General features: G+C 45.2%; 2 protein-coding genes across 2 annotated transcripts in view; one reads left to right on the forward strand and one right to left on the reverse strand.

The window, feature by feature from the left end:
* The window catches only part of CFAP61 (cilia and flagella associated protein 61), a 90,626-nt gene extending 83,565 nt beyond the window's left edge, over window positions 1-7,061 (reverse strand). The window contains exons 1-6 of the mRNA XM_041474028.1: window positions 7,033-7,061; window positions 5,455-5,607; window positions 4,651-4,801; window positions 2,567-2,643; window positions 2,094-2,161; window positions 936-1,062 (exon numbers count right to left, since the gene is read on the reverse strand). Of these exons, the coding sequence (XP_041329962.1) occupies window positions 936-1,062; window positions 2,094-2,161; window positions 2,567-2,643; window positions 4,651-4,801; window positions 5,455-5,597 (566 nt within the window). The 5' untranslated portion in view covers window positions 5,598-5,607; window positions 7,033-7,061. The remainder of the gene's footprint in view (window positions 1-935; window positions 1,063-2,093; window positions 2,162-2,566; window positions 2,644-4,650; window positions 4,802-5,454; window positions 5,608-7,032) is intronic.
* Window positions 7,062-7,619: 558 nt separating this feature from the next.
* On the forward strand, window positions 7,620-17,855 carry CRNKL1 (crooked neck pre-mRNA splicing factor 1). The gene is made up of 14 exons (XM_041474102.1): window positions 7,620-7,746; window positions 7,937-8,089; window positions 8,631-8,722; window positions 8,817-8,975; window positions 9,302-9,468; window positions 9,910-10,088; window positions 10,688-10,858; window positions 11,529-11,720; window positions 12,824-12,883; window positions 13,956-14,036; window positions 15,617-15,856; window positions 16,544-16,645; window positions 17,162-17,410; window positions 17,611-17,855. The coding sequence occupies exons 1-14, from the start codon at window positions 7,699-7,701 to the stop codon at window positions 17,776-17,778; spliced, it is 2,061 nt and encodes a 686-aa protein (XP_041330036.1). The 5' UTR covers window positions 7,620-7,698; the 3' UTR covers window positions 17,779-17,855.
* The last annotated feature ends 795 nt before the right edge of the window (window positions 17,856-18,650 follow it).

An 18,650-nucleotide genomic window follows, 5' to 3' on the forward strand; every position in this document is an offset into this window, starting at 1 on the left:
AGCGAAGATGTGAGAAATAGAACAAGGAAGTTGTGTAGTTTTGGCTTTCTAAGTTGCAAAAGATATATTTTAGTAAATATTTAGAAAGTTAAATATGAATGGGGCTCTGTGCACTGTCTTTTACAAACAAACCATTGTATGAGAGAAAAAGCTGCTGTCAGTAGGAAAGAAAAAGTTGTAGAGGGTGTGGGAATCTATAGGATTAGAGGATTTTAGGAAAGTTGGGAAAAAGAAAGGCCTCAGAGACAGTAAGGATAGTGAAATGCTAAAGCAGCAGAAAAGATATATCGGCAGTAGCGAAGACGTGAGAAATAGAACAATAAAGCTGTGTAGTTTGGCTTTCTAAGTTGCAGAAAGGTATATTTTAGTAAATATTTAGAAGGTTAAATACGAATGGGGCTCTGAGTATTGTCTTTTATAAACGAACTATTGTATGAGAGAAAAAGCTGCGATTGTTTTAACCAAAGCTACGTGTGCTTCATGTAGTTGGACAGAACTACTGTCAATATGCTTTTGCTCTATGTAATTAGCTGAAACTAAGTCTGAAATTGTCTTATAGTATGTTGTAACATTAAGTTTCCTCGGCCTGCTGTCTGGATAGCGAGCTGCTCGCATCAATCCATTGTCATAGCCACGTAACGAGACTGATGCTTCTTAAATAAACAGCCCACAACACTATTCAGATGTGGTCCCGTTCCGGTCATATCCGTATATAAACTGCCGGCATCACTACATAGCTAACTAACATTCAAAAATATACATTTTGCAATGAAATAGAACAAAACCAGCATAATCCTGGAACTACCTAGTTTGGTTATCACAGAAAACCAGAGCAGCCAAGTGAAGCTACTGATGCTGCAAACCAAAGAAGGAAAAAGCTTCAGTTTCCCCCAGCCAGATGTGCTCAGGGAAGCGGAAGCAAGGAGCTGCATTACCTCGCTTGGCGCACGTACAGCCGTGGGTGACACCGATGCCTGGGGCATGCCAGCAAGGTGAAGCGTCTCTCCATGGGTGAGCCTGGAACAGGCACCATCCTTTCAAAGACATTCCCCACGTCCAGCTCTGAATGCCTAAAACCTGTCAGGGAAACAGAGAAACTTCATAATGCAAACTTTAAATTAGCAGCAACACTGTCTGAGGAAAATAGAGTTTCAAACTTAAACTACAGATAGTAAAATCCAAGTCTTTTAAGTTAGGCAATGAGGCTGAAATGACAGCAGCACAGATGTGTGAGAATCATCACCAAAGTCATCTAATTAATCCAGCATTCCAAACTTGAATAAGCTTCAAAGCAATCAGAAATTGGTAGAAAACAATCCCTATTAGAATAATACAGTCAATTCTCTATGCCTCTGGAGCACCTCTGTCAGGACTCAATGCTGAAGGAAAGCTGATGTTGGTTGCCAGGGTGGATTTGACAAAACCCTTAATTCAGGCTCTGTTTTCTGTAGTTGACACACCACTACACTCTTTTAGTGTGACTTGGAACCAACATGTCTAGAGGCCAGCATATCAGAAAAGTTCCAGCTCCCTTTTCAGCTCAATTTAGTGCATGATTGGTTTATTAGTCGGAATTCAGGACGAAAACTCCACATCTGGTGCTGTTCTCTGATTAACACATGTATTCTCTACCTTTGTATCTTTATTCTAGAGGAAATAATCTGAGTTTCCTTCCATGTCTCCAGCCGCCCCTCTGAGCCTCACCAAAGTGTCTTCTTCCAGCATGCACTAGCTTGGCTAAGTAAGAGAAAGTGCCCAATTTCAAATCTCTTGGCTCTATTCAACCAGAAATCTTCACAAAACTTGTAGGTATTGACTTTTGAGATCTTTACTCCTTTCTGATTCTGGCAAATTTAAAGATTGCAGGGATGGACAGATTGCTGAATGGCTGCTGGAGTGAGCATGGAACCACAGGTATCTCTTGCACTTGGGATCTTCACAAGAAGATACCTTTAGATTATGTTTTTCACATGTCTAGAAAGTGATAACTGCTCTCAGGATTAAAAAAAGAACACCACAACAAGCTCACGGTGCTTATTAATTAGGTTTGCAATTGCTTTCACTTCAAGAATAAAACAGTTTTAAGCTCTTACCTAACCTCTCCGCAGATGGTATAAAGAGAAGTATAAACTGCAGTTCTGGCAGTAAGAGGAAAGCTTTCCTGGACAAAGAACAAATATATTTAGTCTTTCATTATTACACCCATCAATGACAGACAGCAGCTAGCTTTTTTAGTATTTTTTTTTCCTCCAATGTCTCTAACATTCCTTCATAAGTCCACGTGGCTCAACAATTAAAACATTTCTGACAAACAATATAATGTGAAATTTATCTGGGTAATTTTGACTGGTTTTTCCTACCTTATTTCTTTCAAATTTCCCAATCTTTACACTTCAAACATTCTCTTTTTTATAGCAGTTTCCCAGTGGTGAAATATTTAAGATATCAGGCTTCTGCTGGCAGATCTCTGACAGGGCATCTGGATGAGACTGCTTGAGTTGACAGATGTGATTAGACAGCAGGAGAGGGCACGTGCCTCACTACCCAAGGCTAGACAGGAACTCACCTAACAATTTCTTGGGAACATCCAGCTCCATAATCTTCCTTTGCCACAAAGAGATGCACAAAGAGCGTGTTCAAAGGCTACAAAACAAGGAGTGAAAGTCTACACACCATGCAGCTCATGTTTATTCCATCAGCCCAAGTATTAGTATGCATATACATTTCCAGCATACACAATCTGCACTCAAGGAGCAGCAAAATAGACATAAGTGAGTTCAAAGCATGTGTGGGTAAAGTTATATGATTACAGTGCTTTATATAATTTTGTGCTTCTGCAACATTTTTTTCTTTCTACTCAGTTTACTATTGTTTGACTGCAATATACATCATACATTTTGTATTGAACAGTATTAATTCTTGACTAACAACATGGAACCACATTAACCATGTGTCTGACGAAGACATTCTTTTTAGATTTAGAAAAACCCCCTCAAACCAAAAGGTCACCTGCTTCTCATATCCTAAAGTGGTTTTTCTTTAAAGGTATTAGGAAAAACTACATATTTTAAGAGGACATTATTAGACACACAAATATCAGGCAGAAACAGGGCAGACTAACAGACACCTTTATCTTGTGCACCTCCAGTAAACTTGGAAAACCCCTGTGCTGGAATGGCAAGGCCTATTAAATCAGCTGCTCTCTAGCATATTAATTACAAGTGCTGGGTCAGTGAAGGTCTGCCTGTAGATAAAAATACTTCAAATGGAAAACCTGAGATCTTCTGAATAGTATAATATTCAATTAAAACACCATAGCTAGAGGCACCAACAAACTTCAGCAATTTAAGAGCAAGAATGAGTTCAATAGAGGCTGCAGTACATGGATCAGCATCAGGACAACAAGCTATTGTAACAAACATGTAAAGACATCCCTAAACACCAGGCAGTTTGTGTTTTTAGAAGCAAAGGGAAGAAATAAAACAAATATATTACTGTTGAGGTCTGAGAAGACACCAAGTAAACTAGATGTGGACCACAACTGTTTCTGAATAGTGTTGGTAACCAGAAAATCCAGTAAAGAAGCATCTTCACTTATTCCTTTCTGCACAAGCCAACTCCCACTTCAGAACCTGAAATTAGTTCTGTACTCTAGGAAAAAGCCAGGTCAACTATACATGACAGAATTCCTATGTTCAGATGACCTCAGTTTTGAAAAGCACACCTGCATGGATTTAACCTAGAGTTCACCAATGACATCTCAAGTTACACCCCAGAAAACATTCAGAGCTTCTGCCAATGCAGAAACATAAAACACTAAATCTTCTATACCTCCTTCAGCAAATAAATGCCATTCTAGAAAAACAGAATGCTGTCTGTTTCAAGGTATTTTTCACTACTGGTTCTGAGTAATTAATTTTTCTTGTCTTTTCTCTGTAGGGCCCTACAATAGATCCCACAGAGCTACCAGACAGCCTGAGGGAGATCACAGCACAGCAGAACCCTCAGAGCAGCTACAGCTGTACCCTGAATGAAGTGGCTGCCCACAAAGAGCTACTCAAGGGACAAAGTAAGTCCATTACAAGGAAATCACAGGTCCTTTTTGCACGCTCCCCTTGGCTGCACTGGTGGTGTTTCCTTTAAGAGCACACATTTTCAAACACTGTTTTTGTTGGTTTACCTCCAAGCCATTGCTTAACATCACAGAAGACCCTGGGCAACTGATGAACAAAATGCCCAGAGATAACTGCAGCACTGCCAACACCTTATTATGGCACGTGCTGCACACCTTATGAGTGCTTGGTGTTTCACATTTTCTGTATTTTCTCAACAATCCCACAATCTAGTTCCCAGCTGGACTTGGTGATGGAGGAGCATCTGAGTGCTGAACTCCTAAGGGCCTGTTTGTAGTCTGTAGATCCTACCAGAAAGTCACAAGCTCCCCCAAGCAGCAGTCTCCCCAGCAGCACTGAACAAGTTCACTGCAGAACTAAAGTTCCCCTTGTCAGCACGAGGGTTTGACAAGTACTCCATCACCTCCTGTGTCCTGAATGCCTCAAATCTACTGGAAACAGAGTGTGGACACCCATGTGTATTTTCCATACCTGAGCCTTAAATGAAAGCTCAACTAAAATCACACAATTTACTTACAGTGCACTTATTGTTGGTGTAGTTTTTATGCAGGAATGGTTCCCATTCAGCCTGATCAGTGATATTCCAATTTGGATAGTCCAGAAAGGCAGCATGGGCTATAACCTCATTCTTCTCATTGCAGATTGTCAAAGCAAGATTTGATAATTCTCTATGAAAACAATTCAATTTTGCACAAGTTGAAGAAACTCCACATAGAAAAGAGACTGACTGTGAATTTAGCCTGCTGTAACAGCAAAATTAGCCATGTTCAAGAGGTTTCCCAGGATCAGGCCTCAATAAAACTTCATCATCCACATGCTAACTTGGAATTGTTGCTTCAGTTCCACATATTTGTGTTCTAACACTATAAAAATTCAGGCGGCTTTTCAATCCTCAATCATATTAGTAAATTTGAGATGCAAGAACTTAAACATTCCCTTCCATCTGTATGGTTCTTCACACCTCTCTTTTCCCCCAAACAGCTGTTATCTGGGATTTTTGCTATTAAGGGGGAAAAACGTAAGTGACCCACCAGTACCTGTCTGTCACACAGCCTATCTGCTGATTGTTTTTTTTTTTTTCAACAGCATTTCTTCTGGGCTTTTATAAAAGGAACCTAGTATAGAATTAAACCTTGTCCACCATGGCAGAGACCCAGGTTTGCACAGTCATGCATGTGACAGACATGAAAGCAGATTTTCTTTCCACTTTTAGAAACAGCACAAAAAGTCATTATATCACACCATGTCAAGGCTCAGAATGTTTTCTGCCATTTTATGTGCAATTTCCTGAAAGGTGACAATGTAAAACACCATTACTTACAAGAGGTAAGTGACATCAATCCTTCCAAAGAGGTCTTCTGTGACAGGGCTGAAGAGGCTGATAATGCCTGGGACATCATGCAACTCTGTCCTTCTGGCAGTGAGCACATCTGTATTTCCCCTTGAGGAGGTTACTGTGGCCATCCCACCAGCCCTGGGAACCAAGGAAAACACTGCTAGCCCCAGCCACCCCCTGCCCAACACTTCAGGGGGATTTTCATAACTCTAAATTGGGGCAGAGTCTGTGGATTTGGTGCCTGGTTCCTGCATATCTCCACAGAGATATTCACTGCGTGTCCAGTGCACACCTGAACTGCAGCAGGCAATCACTCCTACGGTCTGGATCCTACAGAGGAAATTAATTGTTTTAATAGGCTACACCTGCTTTCCTATTTATTCATTGGCGTGCTAACCAGCTCATCACCAAGAACTTCAAACTCAGAGGACTTCAGTGGGAGGCTCAGCTGCAAACAATCAGGGACAAAAAGTCCCGATTAAACAGCAGCTTCAGGTGAGTTAGCTGCATTTTATCCAAAACTGCTCATCGAATTTCTCTTCAGGTCAACATCAGGGCTTAAAATTCTGAAGGAATTCAAAGTTCTGTGGCTATTCAAAGTTCTACTGCTTTCCTATACAGAGAAAAAAAAAAAAAAAAAAGGGTTTTTTTTTGTGGTTCTGCATTGACAAAATGTGCCAGGCACAGCTGATTTGTTGATCCACCCAGCAACTTTAGAACACGCGGGGCAGCAGATCCTCAGAGCACCTGTGACCATCCCCTGGGGTCTAACACCCTGCTTTAGCTGCGTGTCTCTGCTCAGTGCTGCAGCCCGCTGTGACCCAGCCAACAACCACACACGGGAAATAAAGCCACCAAACAATGGCTTCCCGCAAGTTCTTAAGTAGATGTGTAAAATATAGCAGTACTAACTAGGAAAAAAAAAGAAAAAAGCCTAAGCCAACACACCTAGACCAGCAGAGCTATTTCACCACTCTGCCAAACACAACAGCCACTTCCAACAGTGACTCCAAATGCAAATGCGATGCTCAGTTATTAGGCACAATTCCTACCTAAAGTGAAAAACCAAAAGAAAGGCAGATTTCACGCCTTTTAAATACAGATAGAGTCACACGCACTCCTACATCTTTCACAGACAAACAAGACATTCCAGCGCGGGTCCTGAAATTAACCTGAAGCAACACATCCCGAGCAAACATGCGTCAATTTAAAACACGAAAACTAACATGAACTTTAAAGGGCCATTCGCCGCACTAAGATGACTTCAACTGAGGAAAACCGCTTGCCACATTTTCACAGTCGATAGTTTAACTTAACGCAAAAAAAAACAAAAATACACCCGCATCTCCGCCAGCTCCCCTAAACGCTCCCGCAGGCGGCGAAAGCAGCACTTTTACAGTGAAAATGTACCATTCTCGTAAGGAATGCGCTGTTCCTACAGCCACTCCTGCACTGGTCCCGCGGAGCGGCATCCCAAGGACACCCAGCAGACGGAGCAGAGGAGGGCGATCCCCTCCCGAACTCAGAGCGGCTCCCTCCCGCCGACCTCACACAAACGCTCACTTGAAGCACAAGCAAGACTCCACATGGATTTTTTTCGCTGTTTGCCGCCCAAAGCGCCCCGAACGCACGCATCCCTCGGGAGGGCTGTGAAGAGCCGTGGGAGGCTGCTGCGGGCGGCTCTTGAGGGGCACCCCCGGCGGCGCTGGGCTGGGAGGGGCCGGACTGAGGCGGGGCCGGGGGCGGTACCGCGGGATAGGGCGGGGGCTGGACACCGGGGTTGGACACGGAAGCTGGACACCGGGGGCTGAACACCCTCGCTGAACACCCTCGCTGTCCATGGACACCCCCGAGGCGGCCTCACGGAGCCCCGGGCGCGAACGATCCCCCCTCAGGCGGGAGGGCCACGCCCACGCACGCGGGCAGCCCCACACCGCCGAGCCGCCAGGGGGCGCCCCGCGGAGCGCGGGCACAGCGCCGGGCACTCACCTGCCCTCTCCCCGTCCACAGAGCGCCCTAAGAACAGGAAAGACGGGACAGATGGCACAGATCAGCCCGCGGGCGAGACAGACCGAACAGGCGGTCCCACGGACGGAACGGACAGCCCCGCCGCCGCCGCCGCTGCCGCCCCCGGGGGACGCGTCGCCGTTACCGCGGCAACGACGCGCGGGCGGCGCTGCGTGAGGTCAGGGGTGCCGGGGCGGGGCCTGCGCGCGCAGCGGCGGCAAGATGGCGTCCACGGCGGCTGGGAAGCAGCGCATCCCCAAAGTGGCCAAGGTGGGCGGCGGGGAGCGCGGTGAAGACCCTCGGGGACCCCTCCATCCCCCTCGGTCTCCACTCGTCCCGGGCTGTCGTGTCCCTGCGGGTCGCGGCGGGCTCCGCGCGTAGCCAGGCGCCGGAGGAAATGGATGGTCTCGGTGCTGCGTTAGGAAGCGTGAGCCGAGCCCCCCTTGTACTTGCCTTGCAGGTGAAAAACAAGGCACCCGCCGAAGTTCAGATCACAGCGGAGCAGCTGCTGAGGGAGGCGAAGGAGAGGGAGCTCGAGCTTCTGCCACCGCCCCCGCAGCAGAAGATCACAGATGTTGAAGAGCTAAATGATTATAAACTCCGGAAGAGGAAGGTACTGTAAAAAAAAAACCAACAAACGGGTTTAATCTCGACATTCATATAAAGCACTAAAATTCCACTGTTTTTAACTTAAACAAGACGTAGTCCATATTGCTGGTGGACTTTCCAGGTGGACACCAATTCTTTAAAACCCCTTTTTCATGCTACTCTTTAGCAAAACCTGAAATTTATAGATGTGTTGCTTGTCAAAATCTGGATGCAAGCAAAATCTCCCCCGTGCCTATGTTCAGAACACTGAAAGGGTAATTATTTATACAATTAATTGGTGTTTTTTGCATTATCAGCTGTATCTTGCCAGCCACTATAACAACACTAACGAAAAAAGTAAATAACATTTCAGTAATGTTGAGTTGTAAATCTTTAGAACTAATTGTTGTGCAGATTTACCCATGGTTTTGCTTGGCTTTTAGCTTTGAAAATGCCTAAGCAAAGCAACCATATTCCCAATGGTTATCATAATACCCCATAAGCTATTTTTGATGTTAATGGTCTGCAGAAGGATTTCTGACTTACAGGTGTAACTTTCCCCTCAGACTTTTGAAGATAACATAAGAAAGAACAGGACTGTTATCAGTAACTGGATAAAGTACGCGCAATGGGAGGAAAGCCTGAAGGAAATCCAGAGGTAACGATGATGCAGGCATCTCTTAGAACCCTTTTTAGACACACACCAAAGCCTGGGAGGCACATTTTACCTGCCCTGTCCTCGTATTTTCCAGAGCCCGTTCCATTTACGAGCGTGCCCTGGATGTGGACTACAGGAACGTCACCCTCTGGCTGAAATATGCCGAGATGGAGATGAAGAACCGCCAGGTCAACCACGCCCGGAACATCTGGGACCGGGCCATCACCACCCTGCCCAGGGTGAACCAGTTCTGGTACTGTGCCTGAGCAGTGAGATCCCCTTCTGGCCCCAAAGACCCCCGTGGGGTTATGCAGATTATCCTGCTTCTCCAAGTCTTCTCCTAGTCTGAAAAAAAATGGAGGAAGGCTGAAGTTTTGGAAAGGTTTTGTACTTTTGAAGCGGCAGGAGCCTTGGGGGAGAAGGATGTTTGTGTGCCTGGATGCTGCCAGTCACTGCTGTGCTTACAGGCATTTCTGGGGTGGGAGGAAATAGCTGAGGGGTGCTCTTAGGAAGCACTCCAGAACCCCTGAATGGACGTGTTCACCATGTGGTGGCAGAACCTCCATCTCCTTTGCCCAGGTACAAGTACACGTACATGGAGGAGATGCTGGGGAACGTTGCTGGGTCACGCCAGGTGTTTGAGCGGTGGATGGAATGGCAGCCAGAGGAGCAAGCCTGGCATTCCTACATCAACTTCGAGCTCAGATACAAGGAGGTGGACAGAGCACGAAGCATTTACGAGAGATATATCCTTTTCAGAGCCTCGTGACTCCTGCCTGGGTTAAGGTTTCCATTTCCTTCCCAAGTATTCCATGTCCAGCAGTGTCCCTGTGGTGTGCTGGGAACGAGCCACCACCCTGGAAGCCAGCAGCAGGTGTTAAAAGCCTGTTTAGAGAAAGCCTCCAGATGCAGTGCAGTGGCTGTGAGTCCTGCCACAACAGTGTCTGTTTAACTTCACTGCTCATCCATCGTTTGTTTCAGGTTTCTCCTCACATTTTCCCTGACCCTTATCCCTTTTTAAGTTCACAGTAAGGCGCAAAACCTTTTGCGTGCTTATACCTGTCAGCGTCTTCTTCCCAGCTGCATTTATCGTTCCCCACGTGTGCCGTGCTGGGAGATGTCCCTGGGAAGAGCACAGCTGGGGATGTGCCACTCAGGCAGCGCTGTTTCTTTAACAAGAGCTGCACTTGTCCTCGTTCACCCCGACGTGAAGAACTGGATCAAGTACGCGCGCTTCGAGGAGAAGCACAGCTACTTTGCCCACGCCAGGAAGGTCTACGAGAGGGCAGTGGAGTTCTTCGGGGAGGAGCACATGGATGAGCACTTGTACGTGGCCTTTGCCAAGTTTGAGGAGAACCAGAAAGAGGTAAGATGTTCTTGGTGACGCGTCTGAGTCATGCCAGTGTTTCTCCTTGAGGATCAAAACTGCAGGCATTTAACATTCACTGCAATACTTGCAGTTGCCAGCACCTCGTGACTGTAGTCTGAGTTAGGGAGACAGTTTTTTGCTCACCTCTAGTTGCCTTTTCAATAAAATGTGCTCTAAGGGAGATCTGCCAAGCCCAAGACCAACAATATTGGTTCAAACCTGTATCCTCAGACTGGAGTTTATGGGCCTGCATGATAGAAAACTGGATTGGTCCAGATGTTTTTCACATTCTCTAAGGTTCCCAGGCTGTTATGAAATTGAACCCCAAACCACAACCTCTTAAAGTGGTTTAAATATTCTAAGCCTGTAAATGAATAAGAGATGATGCGGGCTGGCATTTTCAGGTTTATTTTTTCCCCCTCAAAATTTACTCTTCAGGGAGATCTGTGTTAGTCCTGTTCTAAAACAATTGCTTACCTTAGGATGTGCCACAGTTTAATATTCTATTAAATATTGCCAAAAGCTCATTGAAAAACTGTCAGGGAGGACAGAAACTGCTTTGTAAATATTTTTCAAATGATATTTAATATTTTCAGTTTGAAAGAGTGAGGGTTATCTACAAGTATGCCTTGGATAGAATTCCAAAGCAGGATGCCCAGAATCTCTTCAAGAATTACACCATCTTTGAGAAGAAGTTTGGAGACAGGAGGGGAATTGAGGACATCATTGTCAGCAAGAGGAGATTCCAGTATGAGGAGGAAGTGAAGGTATGTGGATCAGGTACCCTCCAGGCTCTCTGTACAGCCAGCTGGTGCTTAAGGGACATGAGTATTTTGTGATATCAAGGCTGATGAGTTTCTACTTACCCTTGAAAGTCAGTCCAAAAAACCACCAAGGGAATGTTCACTTTAGAGCCAGAATTCCATCCCTGGGGAAGAGAATGATATCTGCATTCAGTGCTTTTTTGGTTTCTGCTTTCTAATCTAGATTGTGCAAGTGAGGGTTTTGGATTGAGCTCAAGGCTTGGTACCCTTAAGGATAATGCAGTTTAGCTTGTAGTTACTACTGTTAGGAAAATTAATCCACGCTATTACTTTCACCACGTAAGTTAGGGAATAGCCATTAGAGGACACCTCACCTGTGCATAAATACCTTTTTGTGAGAAAACACCTGTGCCACCCCTGTCTGCAGTTCAGTTCATACTGCACACTTCATCGCTCCTCATCCCTTCTCACACTTTGCTTGAATTGCCTTCATTGAGACAACGCTGAGGGCAAAATAAAAACAAAACCACCAGCATCCCCAAGACTGACAGCTTTTCTTAATATTCCAGTGATCTGTTTTAAAGGGGAAATTCTGCCTAAGTAAAGGGTGAGGCTCTGTTGTTTTAGTGACTGCAGTTTGTTTGCTGTTGCCCCTCTGCCCTGTCTCTGGAAGGCAAACCCCCACAACTACGACGCGTGGTTCGACTACCTGCGGCTGGTGGAGAGCGACACGGACGCCGAGACCGTGCGCGAGGTGTACGAGAGAGCCATCGCCAACGTGCCCCCCATCCAGGAGAAACGCCACTGGAAGAGGTACATCTACCTCTGGATTAACTATGCGCTCTATGAGGAGCTGGAGGCAAAGGCAAGTAGTGGCAATTCGGGGTTTCCCTTTCTCTGTGGTAAATAGCTGCTGATATTTTTTAATAGGAAAACCGAGAACTGAGTGTTCTCTGTGTTGCTGGTTTTGTGTAACGTGTTACGGGATTTACTATTTAAATACAGAGAATTTTTCATCTTCTCTTAGGTCACACATGATATACACACATGTGATCAGGGTTTAAGAGGAAAGAAGTTTTTTATTCTGCATGTTCTCCAGTTTATATATTCTTAACAAAGCGTGATCTTAAGTCATTAACTATATTACCATAATTTATTATATTCATTAGTGCAAAGCAATTAGCATCAATATAATTGGCAAAAGTTTTGCAGAAATTTAATAAGGCACGTATACACATCTACTTATGCACATAGTTTAGCTTACAAAAATGTTCATGTATTTTTTCTAATCTGTTTCCATGTTGATGGCTTTGTCTTCTTTGCTATGGATACACTCGAAAATCACCAATTGTTATTTCTTCTATTAACTCAGCTTTGCTTGCAGGCCAGCTCTCAAGCCCTTCCATACTCTTCCAGTTTTCTCTCCTGTGCATAAGGGAAGGAAAAAAACAAACTTGTTTTACCTCAATTCATTCAGAAACACACTGATAACAAATGCAGGAGTGGGGATTTCTGGTGGCCCTGGCTGAACTGCCCATGGCAGACTGGCTGTTGCCTGAACTTGTGAAATGGTTTTATAGTTAGCAAAATCTGTTTGTGAAGCAGCCACGTTGTTGCTGTTGTGACCTTAGAGGCTGTGCAAGTATTTATTGGAACATTAGAGCTGCTCTGAGTACAGAACACCTGTTCAGTGTCTGTAAAAGGAAAAGACTTATTTTTCCTCCTACAAGTGGGACACTCCTTGTTTTATTGTCGGCTTCCTAGCACTGAACCTTGCTTTGAAAAGGGTGAGTCTTGTTGATTCAGAAGCTACCACCTTTGAATTGTGCACACTAAGTACATAAGCGTTGCTGATTCTAATCAGCTTGACTTAGATACTGTTCTGCAGTTTTGCAGTCACTGCAAGATTCAAATTCAGCATGATCTCAGCAGTAAACAAAGTGTTTTACGTGCTGCCTGTTCTTACAGGATGCAGAGCGAACCAGACAGGTGTACCAGGCATGCCTTGAGCTCCTGCCCCACAAGAAGGTATGGCTTCTCCATCAGTTTGGCTTGAGTTTTGGGTTAAAATGCCCTAGATAAGATCCTTTAGTTCTCTTACCCTGCTCTTCAGGGGTGTAAGCAGCTCCAAACGCTGCCAGTGGGTTCATGAAGACTTTGCTTAAAACTTCAAGTATCCCTTCAAGTTTCTCCAAACGTCCACCTTCCAGAGTGGTTTTCAAGCCAGAGTGCAAGATGTCTGTAATTTGCATCACAGAGGGAAACTGCAGGGCAAGCACTGGTGTCAGGATACCCTCATACACGAGACACAAGGGTTTTTCCAGTATTTTCAAATTACTAAGTAGTTGCTAAGTAGACCTTAAGAAGATGACATTGCACATAGTCAGAAAATAGGGAAGACCACTTAGATTTTGCTTGCTTGCATTCCTCCTCAGGCAGGATCATTTGTACCTGCTCACAGCCCAGTCTCTTGTAGGGCACTTGAGGCTCTGCTTAACTGGATTAACACCTTTTATAGCATCCAGTGGCCCCCGTGGCTACGTTTGACAAAACAGCTGTCAGGTCTGTCTTCCCCATTACAGTCGGTCTTCAAGGCTGATTGATTGGGGTTTTTTGTTTTTTTTTTTTTCTTTTTGCTTGTGAACTTTAACTGAAATATCCCTGTGGCCAAACCCTTACAACTGCATTGCCTTGGAATGTCAGAAAATCCTTGTTCATGTTCTTTTTCTAGTTTGTCATTTATTATGTCATCTGAGTGTCAGATTAATCTCTAGTTATTAAGAGCTGATCAGCTGTTAATTGATCCAGCAATAGCTTACTTTTTCCCAGTTGATGATTGGTTTAAAAACTTATTTCCTGTGGTTTAAAAGACTTCTGTCTTGGGCATTTTTGCTTTCAACCCAATATATTGTCCTGTCATAGAGGCTGTTTTAGATAATGAACCCTAAACCTTTCAGCAGGAAAACACTGAGATCAAATGAGATTACCTGCAGTAGCAGTCATATCTTGTATAGACAGAATGCATATTTTTTTAAGTAACGTGTACAGTATTATATATTCACTTTCCAGCCTAAATAGCACTTTGTTCTTTTTCTTCCAGTTTACATTTGCTAAAATGTGGCTGCTGTATGCACAGTTTGAAATTCGCCAGAAGAACCTCCCCCTTGCCAGAAGGGCTTTGGTAAGCTTTTGTCAGAGCCATAATTGACTTCACTAACTAATAGTAACACAGGAATGGCATTAAAAGATCTTAAATTGTCCTTTTTAAATTGCTGATTTAATCCACTTAAAATAAAGCATCCAAGAAGTCTGCAGGGGCCAGCATTTACTGTCATGTATGATTTAAAAAGAAATGTAGCTTGTTCTGATGAATTAGCCCCGGGCAGAAAGGACAAAGTGCTGCTCTGAATGCAGAGCACCCACATCAGCTCAGTGCTCTTACAAGTTCTTAGCTGCTGCTGCTGACTTACAGTGATACTTGTTCTAACAAGAGTGCTTTAAAAAGCGTTGTAGATGAATGGGGGGTTTGCCTCTAGGAAATTGGGACCTGCCAGACTGTGTGCCAGTCCCAGCTGCTGACAGAAGCAATCACAGGGACTTCAGGCAGGCTCAGGAGCTGCTGAGCGGGTTCACTCTGAATGTCACCACGAGGGGACAGCAGGGTGTGATGGGGCAGCAAGAAATGGCATCTTTTGAAATGAAAAACTTCCTTTCCTTGCAGTTCAGATATTCGTAGTAAGCTCAGGGATAGCATCAGGCATTTTGAGAGAAAGCCAGTGTTGGCAGCAGTTGGGGTGGTTTGGCTTTCAAGAGCAAACTGATGGGGTTTCCACCCAAACAGTGATGGAGGGCACATGGAGAAGAACTGAGCATATTCTGAAATACCAGTGCCATCTGCAGAGCTGGAGGCCCATAACAGATAATCCCAAGTGGTGGTTTCCTTCATTTTTCATAAATTCCAAGGTACTAAACATGTAGGAACATTGTGCAGGAGAACTGTGGTAAGGGAATTCCATCTCAAATTACCTCACATTGGCCTGAGGGAAGAGAAGCCACATTGCTTAGTAAACAATACTTGTCTATAGAAGTGACTCTGAGGCCAAGTTCACTACAGCCTGTCTCAGGTATGCCCATTCTTAACTCTTTTTTTTAGAGTTTCCCAGACTAAGAATGTAGAACTGCCTCTCACAGCTTGGCTCAGGACAGACAGTTTTCTTCAGAGACTGAGGCGTATCAGAAAGAAAATACTTTGTAAAGACTTTATTCTCCACCTGTCCATTGCTGCCAGCCAGTAGGCAGGGTTGGGGAGCCATTCTCTGTACCAGAAGGAGCAGTGTGGGGCCAGAGTTTGTTTGGTTTTTGTTATTAGATGCTTGGGAGCTGCTTACCTGGCAGGCTGGTACAGACTGGTACTGTGCTTCCTTCAGCTGAGGAACCAGGGTAGGTTCCACTCACACTCCATGGGGAGCCCACATTCTGTAAAAGAACGAGAAGTGACAGATGTCTTCTGCTTCCCAGACTCCTGGGCTGTAAAAGATGACAGATGTCTTCTGCTTCCCAGGCTCTCTGTGTTAGTGGATGCTCATTTGTTCTGCAGACACTGGCTGAATTTACTACTGCCCCTGAACAAGCTGAATAAACAGTGCAAAAAACCAAGCTGTAGTTCAGACACTTAGAAAATCGAGTGGGGGTTTTATTTTCCTGCAAGATCACTAAGGATTTGGTTTTTTGGTTTGTTTTTTTTTTTTTTTTGCGCAACAGGGCACATCCATAGGTAAATGTCCAAAAAACAAACTGTTTAAAGGTTACATCGAGCTGGAGTTACAGCTGCGTGAATTTGACCGTTGCCGAAAGTTGTATGAAAAATTCCTGGAGTTTGCTCCAGAAAACTGCACGTCCTGGATTAAGTTTGCTGAGCTGGAGACCATCCTTGGGGACATTGACCGTGCCCGGGCCATCTACGAGCTGGCTATCGGCCAGCCCCGGCTGGACATGCCGGAGGTGAGCAGGGAGGGGACTGATTCTAAGGGTTTTATTGCACAGTGTGGCTGATGAGCATGTCAGTAATCCACCAGATGAGACGTGAAGTGAAAGCTGAGTGGTTGATGGGCTCCAGGTTTGGTGCTGCTCAGCACTAATCCCAGCCTGTGCCACCAAACACCCTGATCCATATTGTGTTTGCAGGGATTCCTGTGGAAGGGAGGAATGGTACATCTGACTCCATGTTCTCAGAAGGCTATTTTATTACTTTATGATACTATATTATATTAAAGAATACTATACTTTACTATACCTAAGAATGCAGAAAGGATACTTAGCGAATGCTAAAAAGATAATAATGAAAATTCGTGACTCTTTCCAGAGTCTTGACACAGCTTGGCACTGATTGGCCAAAGAGTGAAAATAGCTCACACCAGAATCCAGTGAAACAATCACCTGTGGGTAAACAATCTCCAAACACATTCCACACATGAGCACAACACAGGAAAAGCAAATGAGATAAGAATTGCTTTCTTTGAGGCTTCTCTCTGCTTCCCAGGAGAAAAATCCTGGGCAAAGGGATTTTTTCAGAGAATGTGAATGCCACAGATCCCTGAACCTTTTCTCAGGGAAATTGTACCTTTATCTGCTCTTTTCCCCTCTCAGTGTGCTAAGGAATGGACATGATGAGAGGCTTCTCTGTTGCAGGTGCTTTGGAAATCCTACATTGACTTTGAGATTGAGCAAGAGGAGTATGAGAAGACCAGGAACCTTTACCGGCGGTTGCTGCAGCGCACCCAGCACGTCAAGGTGTGTGTGGGCACCCACCAGAGCCAGCCCTGAGCTTGGCCCGTGGGCAGGGAAAGCCTGAGCTGCCTTGGCTCACATCAGCGCAGGTTCATGCCCATGCCTGTGCTCTGAAGGGGGGAGGGAAGTTCCTGAATTCCGTACAACAGGCTTATCTCAGGTGAAAGAAGCTTTTCCAAGCAGCCCCCTTTGCTGAGCAGCTTTGGGATCTTGTTTGCTAAAACATTGCAAGGGAAACTCTGATTTTCCAGTGTCACTTGGTGCTGTCATTGACAAAATTCACACAGATTTCTCATGACTTGAAACAGCCACAAGAAATTGATCCACGTGCCTTACCTGGATGTTGTGTCCTGCTGAAGCAGGGCGCATCTCCCTTGTGTGAAAAAAACTGATTTTCTGGGCGTTGATACTTGCTTTTTTTTTTTTTTTTTTTTGCTGCTTTGTTGTTTTTAACCTCTGGCCTGGCTGTGGCGGCTCCGAGCAGAGGCTGGAGCTGAGCTGTGTGTGCTGTGCCCGCAGGTGTGGATCAGCCTGGCGCAGTTCGAGCTGTCGGCGGGGCGCGAGGAGCGGCTGCAGCGCTGCCGGCAGATCTACGAGGAGGCCAACAAGGCCATGCGCAGCTGCGAGGAGAAGGAGGAGAGGGTCATGCTGCTCGAGTCCTGGAGGAGCTTCGAGGACGAGTTTGGCACAGATGCCACTAAGGAGAGGATAGATAAACTGATGCCTGAGAAAATAAAGAAGAGGAGAAAGCTGCAGGCCGAAGATGGGGTAAGGGAAAATTACGGCAGTAGTGGCTGTGAGCCCTTGGTGGCTTTGTGCTTTAAGGAGTCAGCTGCTGGGCAGGGGATAGCAAACATGGGCTTTAATTTTATATTCTTTCTCTAATTTCTCTTCCCTATTAGAAGCACCTCCCAATAGCCAATGTTAACATGCAAATTAAACTCGCTTTGTGGTATTTTTCTCTCTAGTCTGATGCTGGATGGGAGGAGTACTATGATTACATTTTCCCAGAAGACACTGCCAATCAGCCCAACCTCAAACTCCTGGCTATGGCAAAGCTCTGGAAGAAGCAGCAGCAGGAGAGCGAAGCTGCAGCCATGGATCCTGACAAGGACATTGATGAAAGCCAGACTTAATACCTTGCCTTTTCCCACCCCTTTCTTGGGCCACTGTACAGTATTTTCATTGGTGATAAATAAATGTATTTGGAGAGTTTTAGTATTACTGACTTGAGATGGATTTTGTGTGGAAGACAAGCACCATCTTGGGGTGGATTCCCTGTAATAGTCCAGCAGGTGTCCATCAGTTAAAGGAGAGGCCCTGGGAGCAGTGGAGGGCTCTGCAGCTGTCACCAGTGACAGGAGAACTGGGAGAACTGGGCAGTCACTTCTCTTTCAGCACAAGGGCCTGTCCAAGGCTCCCACAGCCTATCCCAGCACTGCTCAGGGACATTACTGTGCCAGGGCAGCAGACCTTGAGTGAGAGAGAGGTTTCCAGCCATCATCCCTGATGAATTCTCCAGTAATTCTGTTAAATATAAGAGTATTGTGAGAATAGTTGAAAACAAAAAGCCCTGTTGACCACAACCTGGTCAGCTTCCTATCCAAGGAAGGATGCTTCTATCCCAGAAAACTGTAAGGGGAGACAACATTAGAAGTCATGTACACTGAAAGTAGGCCCTAGAGGACAAAGCTGACATCAAAAAGAAAAAAAAAAAAAGAAAAAAAAAAGAGGACATCAGTACCACACAGTCAGTCTGTGTTTGAACACTTCATGTCCTGGCAGACCCCAGCAGAGCTGTGTCACTGCTCTGGGCTGGGCATAACTCTGACCTGTCCACACTGGCCAGGGCACGTGCCTTTTTCTGCCCCACCTGCACCTCTAATAGCATGTGCCTCCCCTCCCCTGCCCTCTCATCTCTGAGTGTTTCTGCTGACCCACACCCCATTACATTGCAAATCCCATTTCTGTTTTTCCTCTTTCAATCCCTCCTGCTGCTTTTCACACT

Source organism: Pyrgilauda ruficollis, unplaced genomic scaffold (genome assembly GCF_017590135.1).
Source record: "Pyrgilauda ruficollis isolate IOZ18807 unplaced genomic scaffold, ASM1759013v1 scaffold31, whole genome shotgun sequence".
Lineage (NCBI taxonomy): Eukaryota > Metazoa > Chordata > Aves > Passeriformes > Passeridae > Pyrgilauda > Pyrgilauda ruficollis.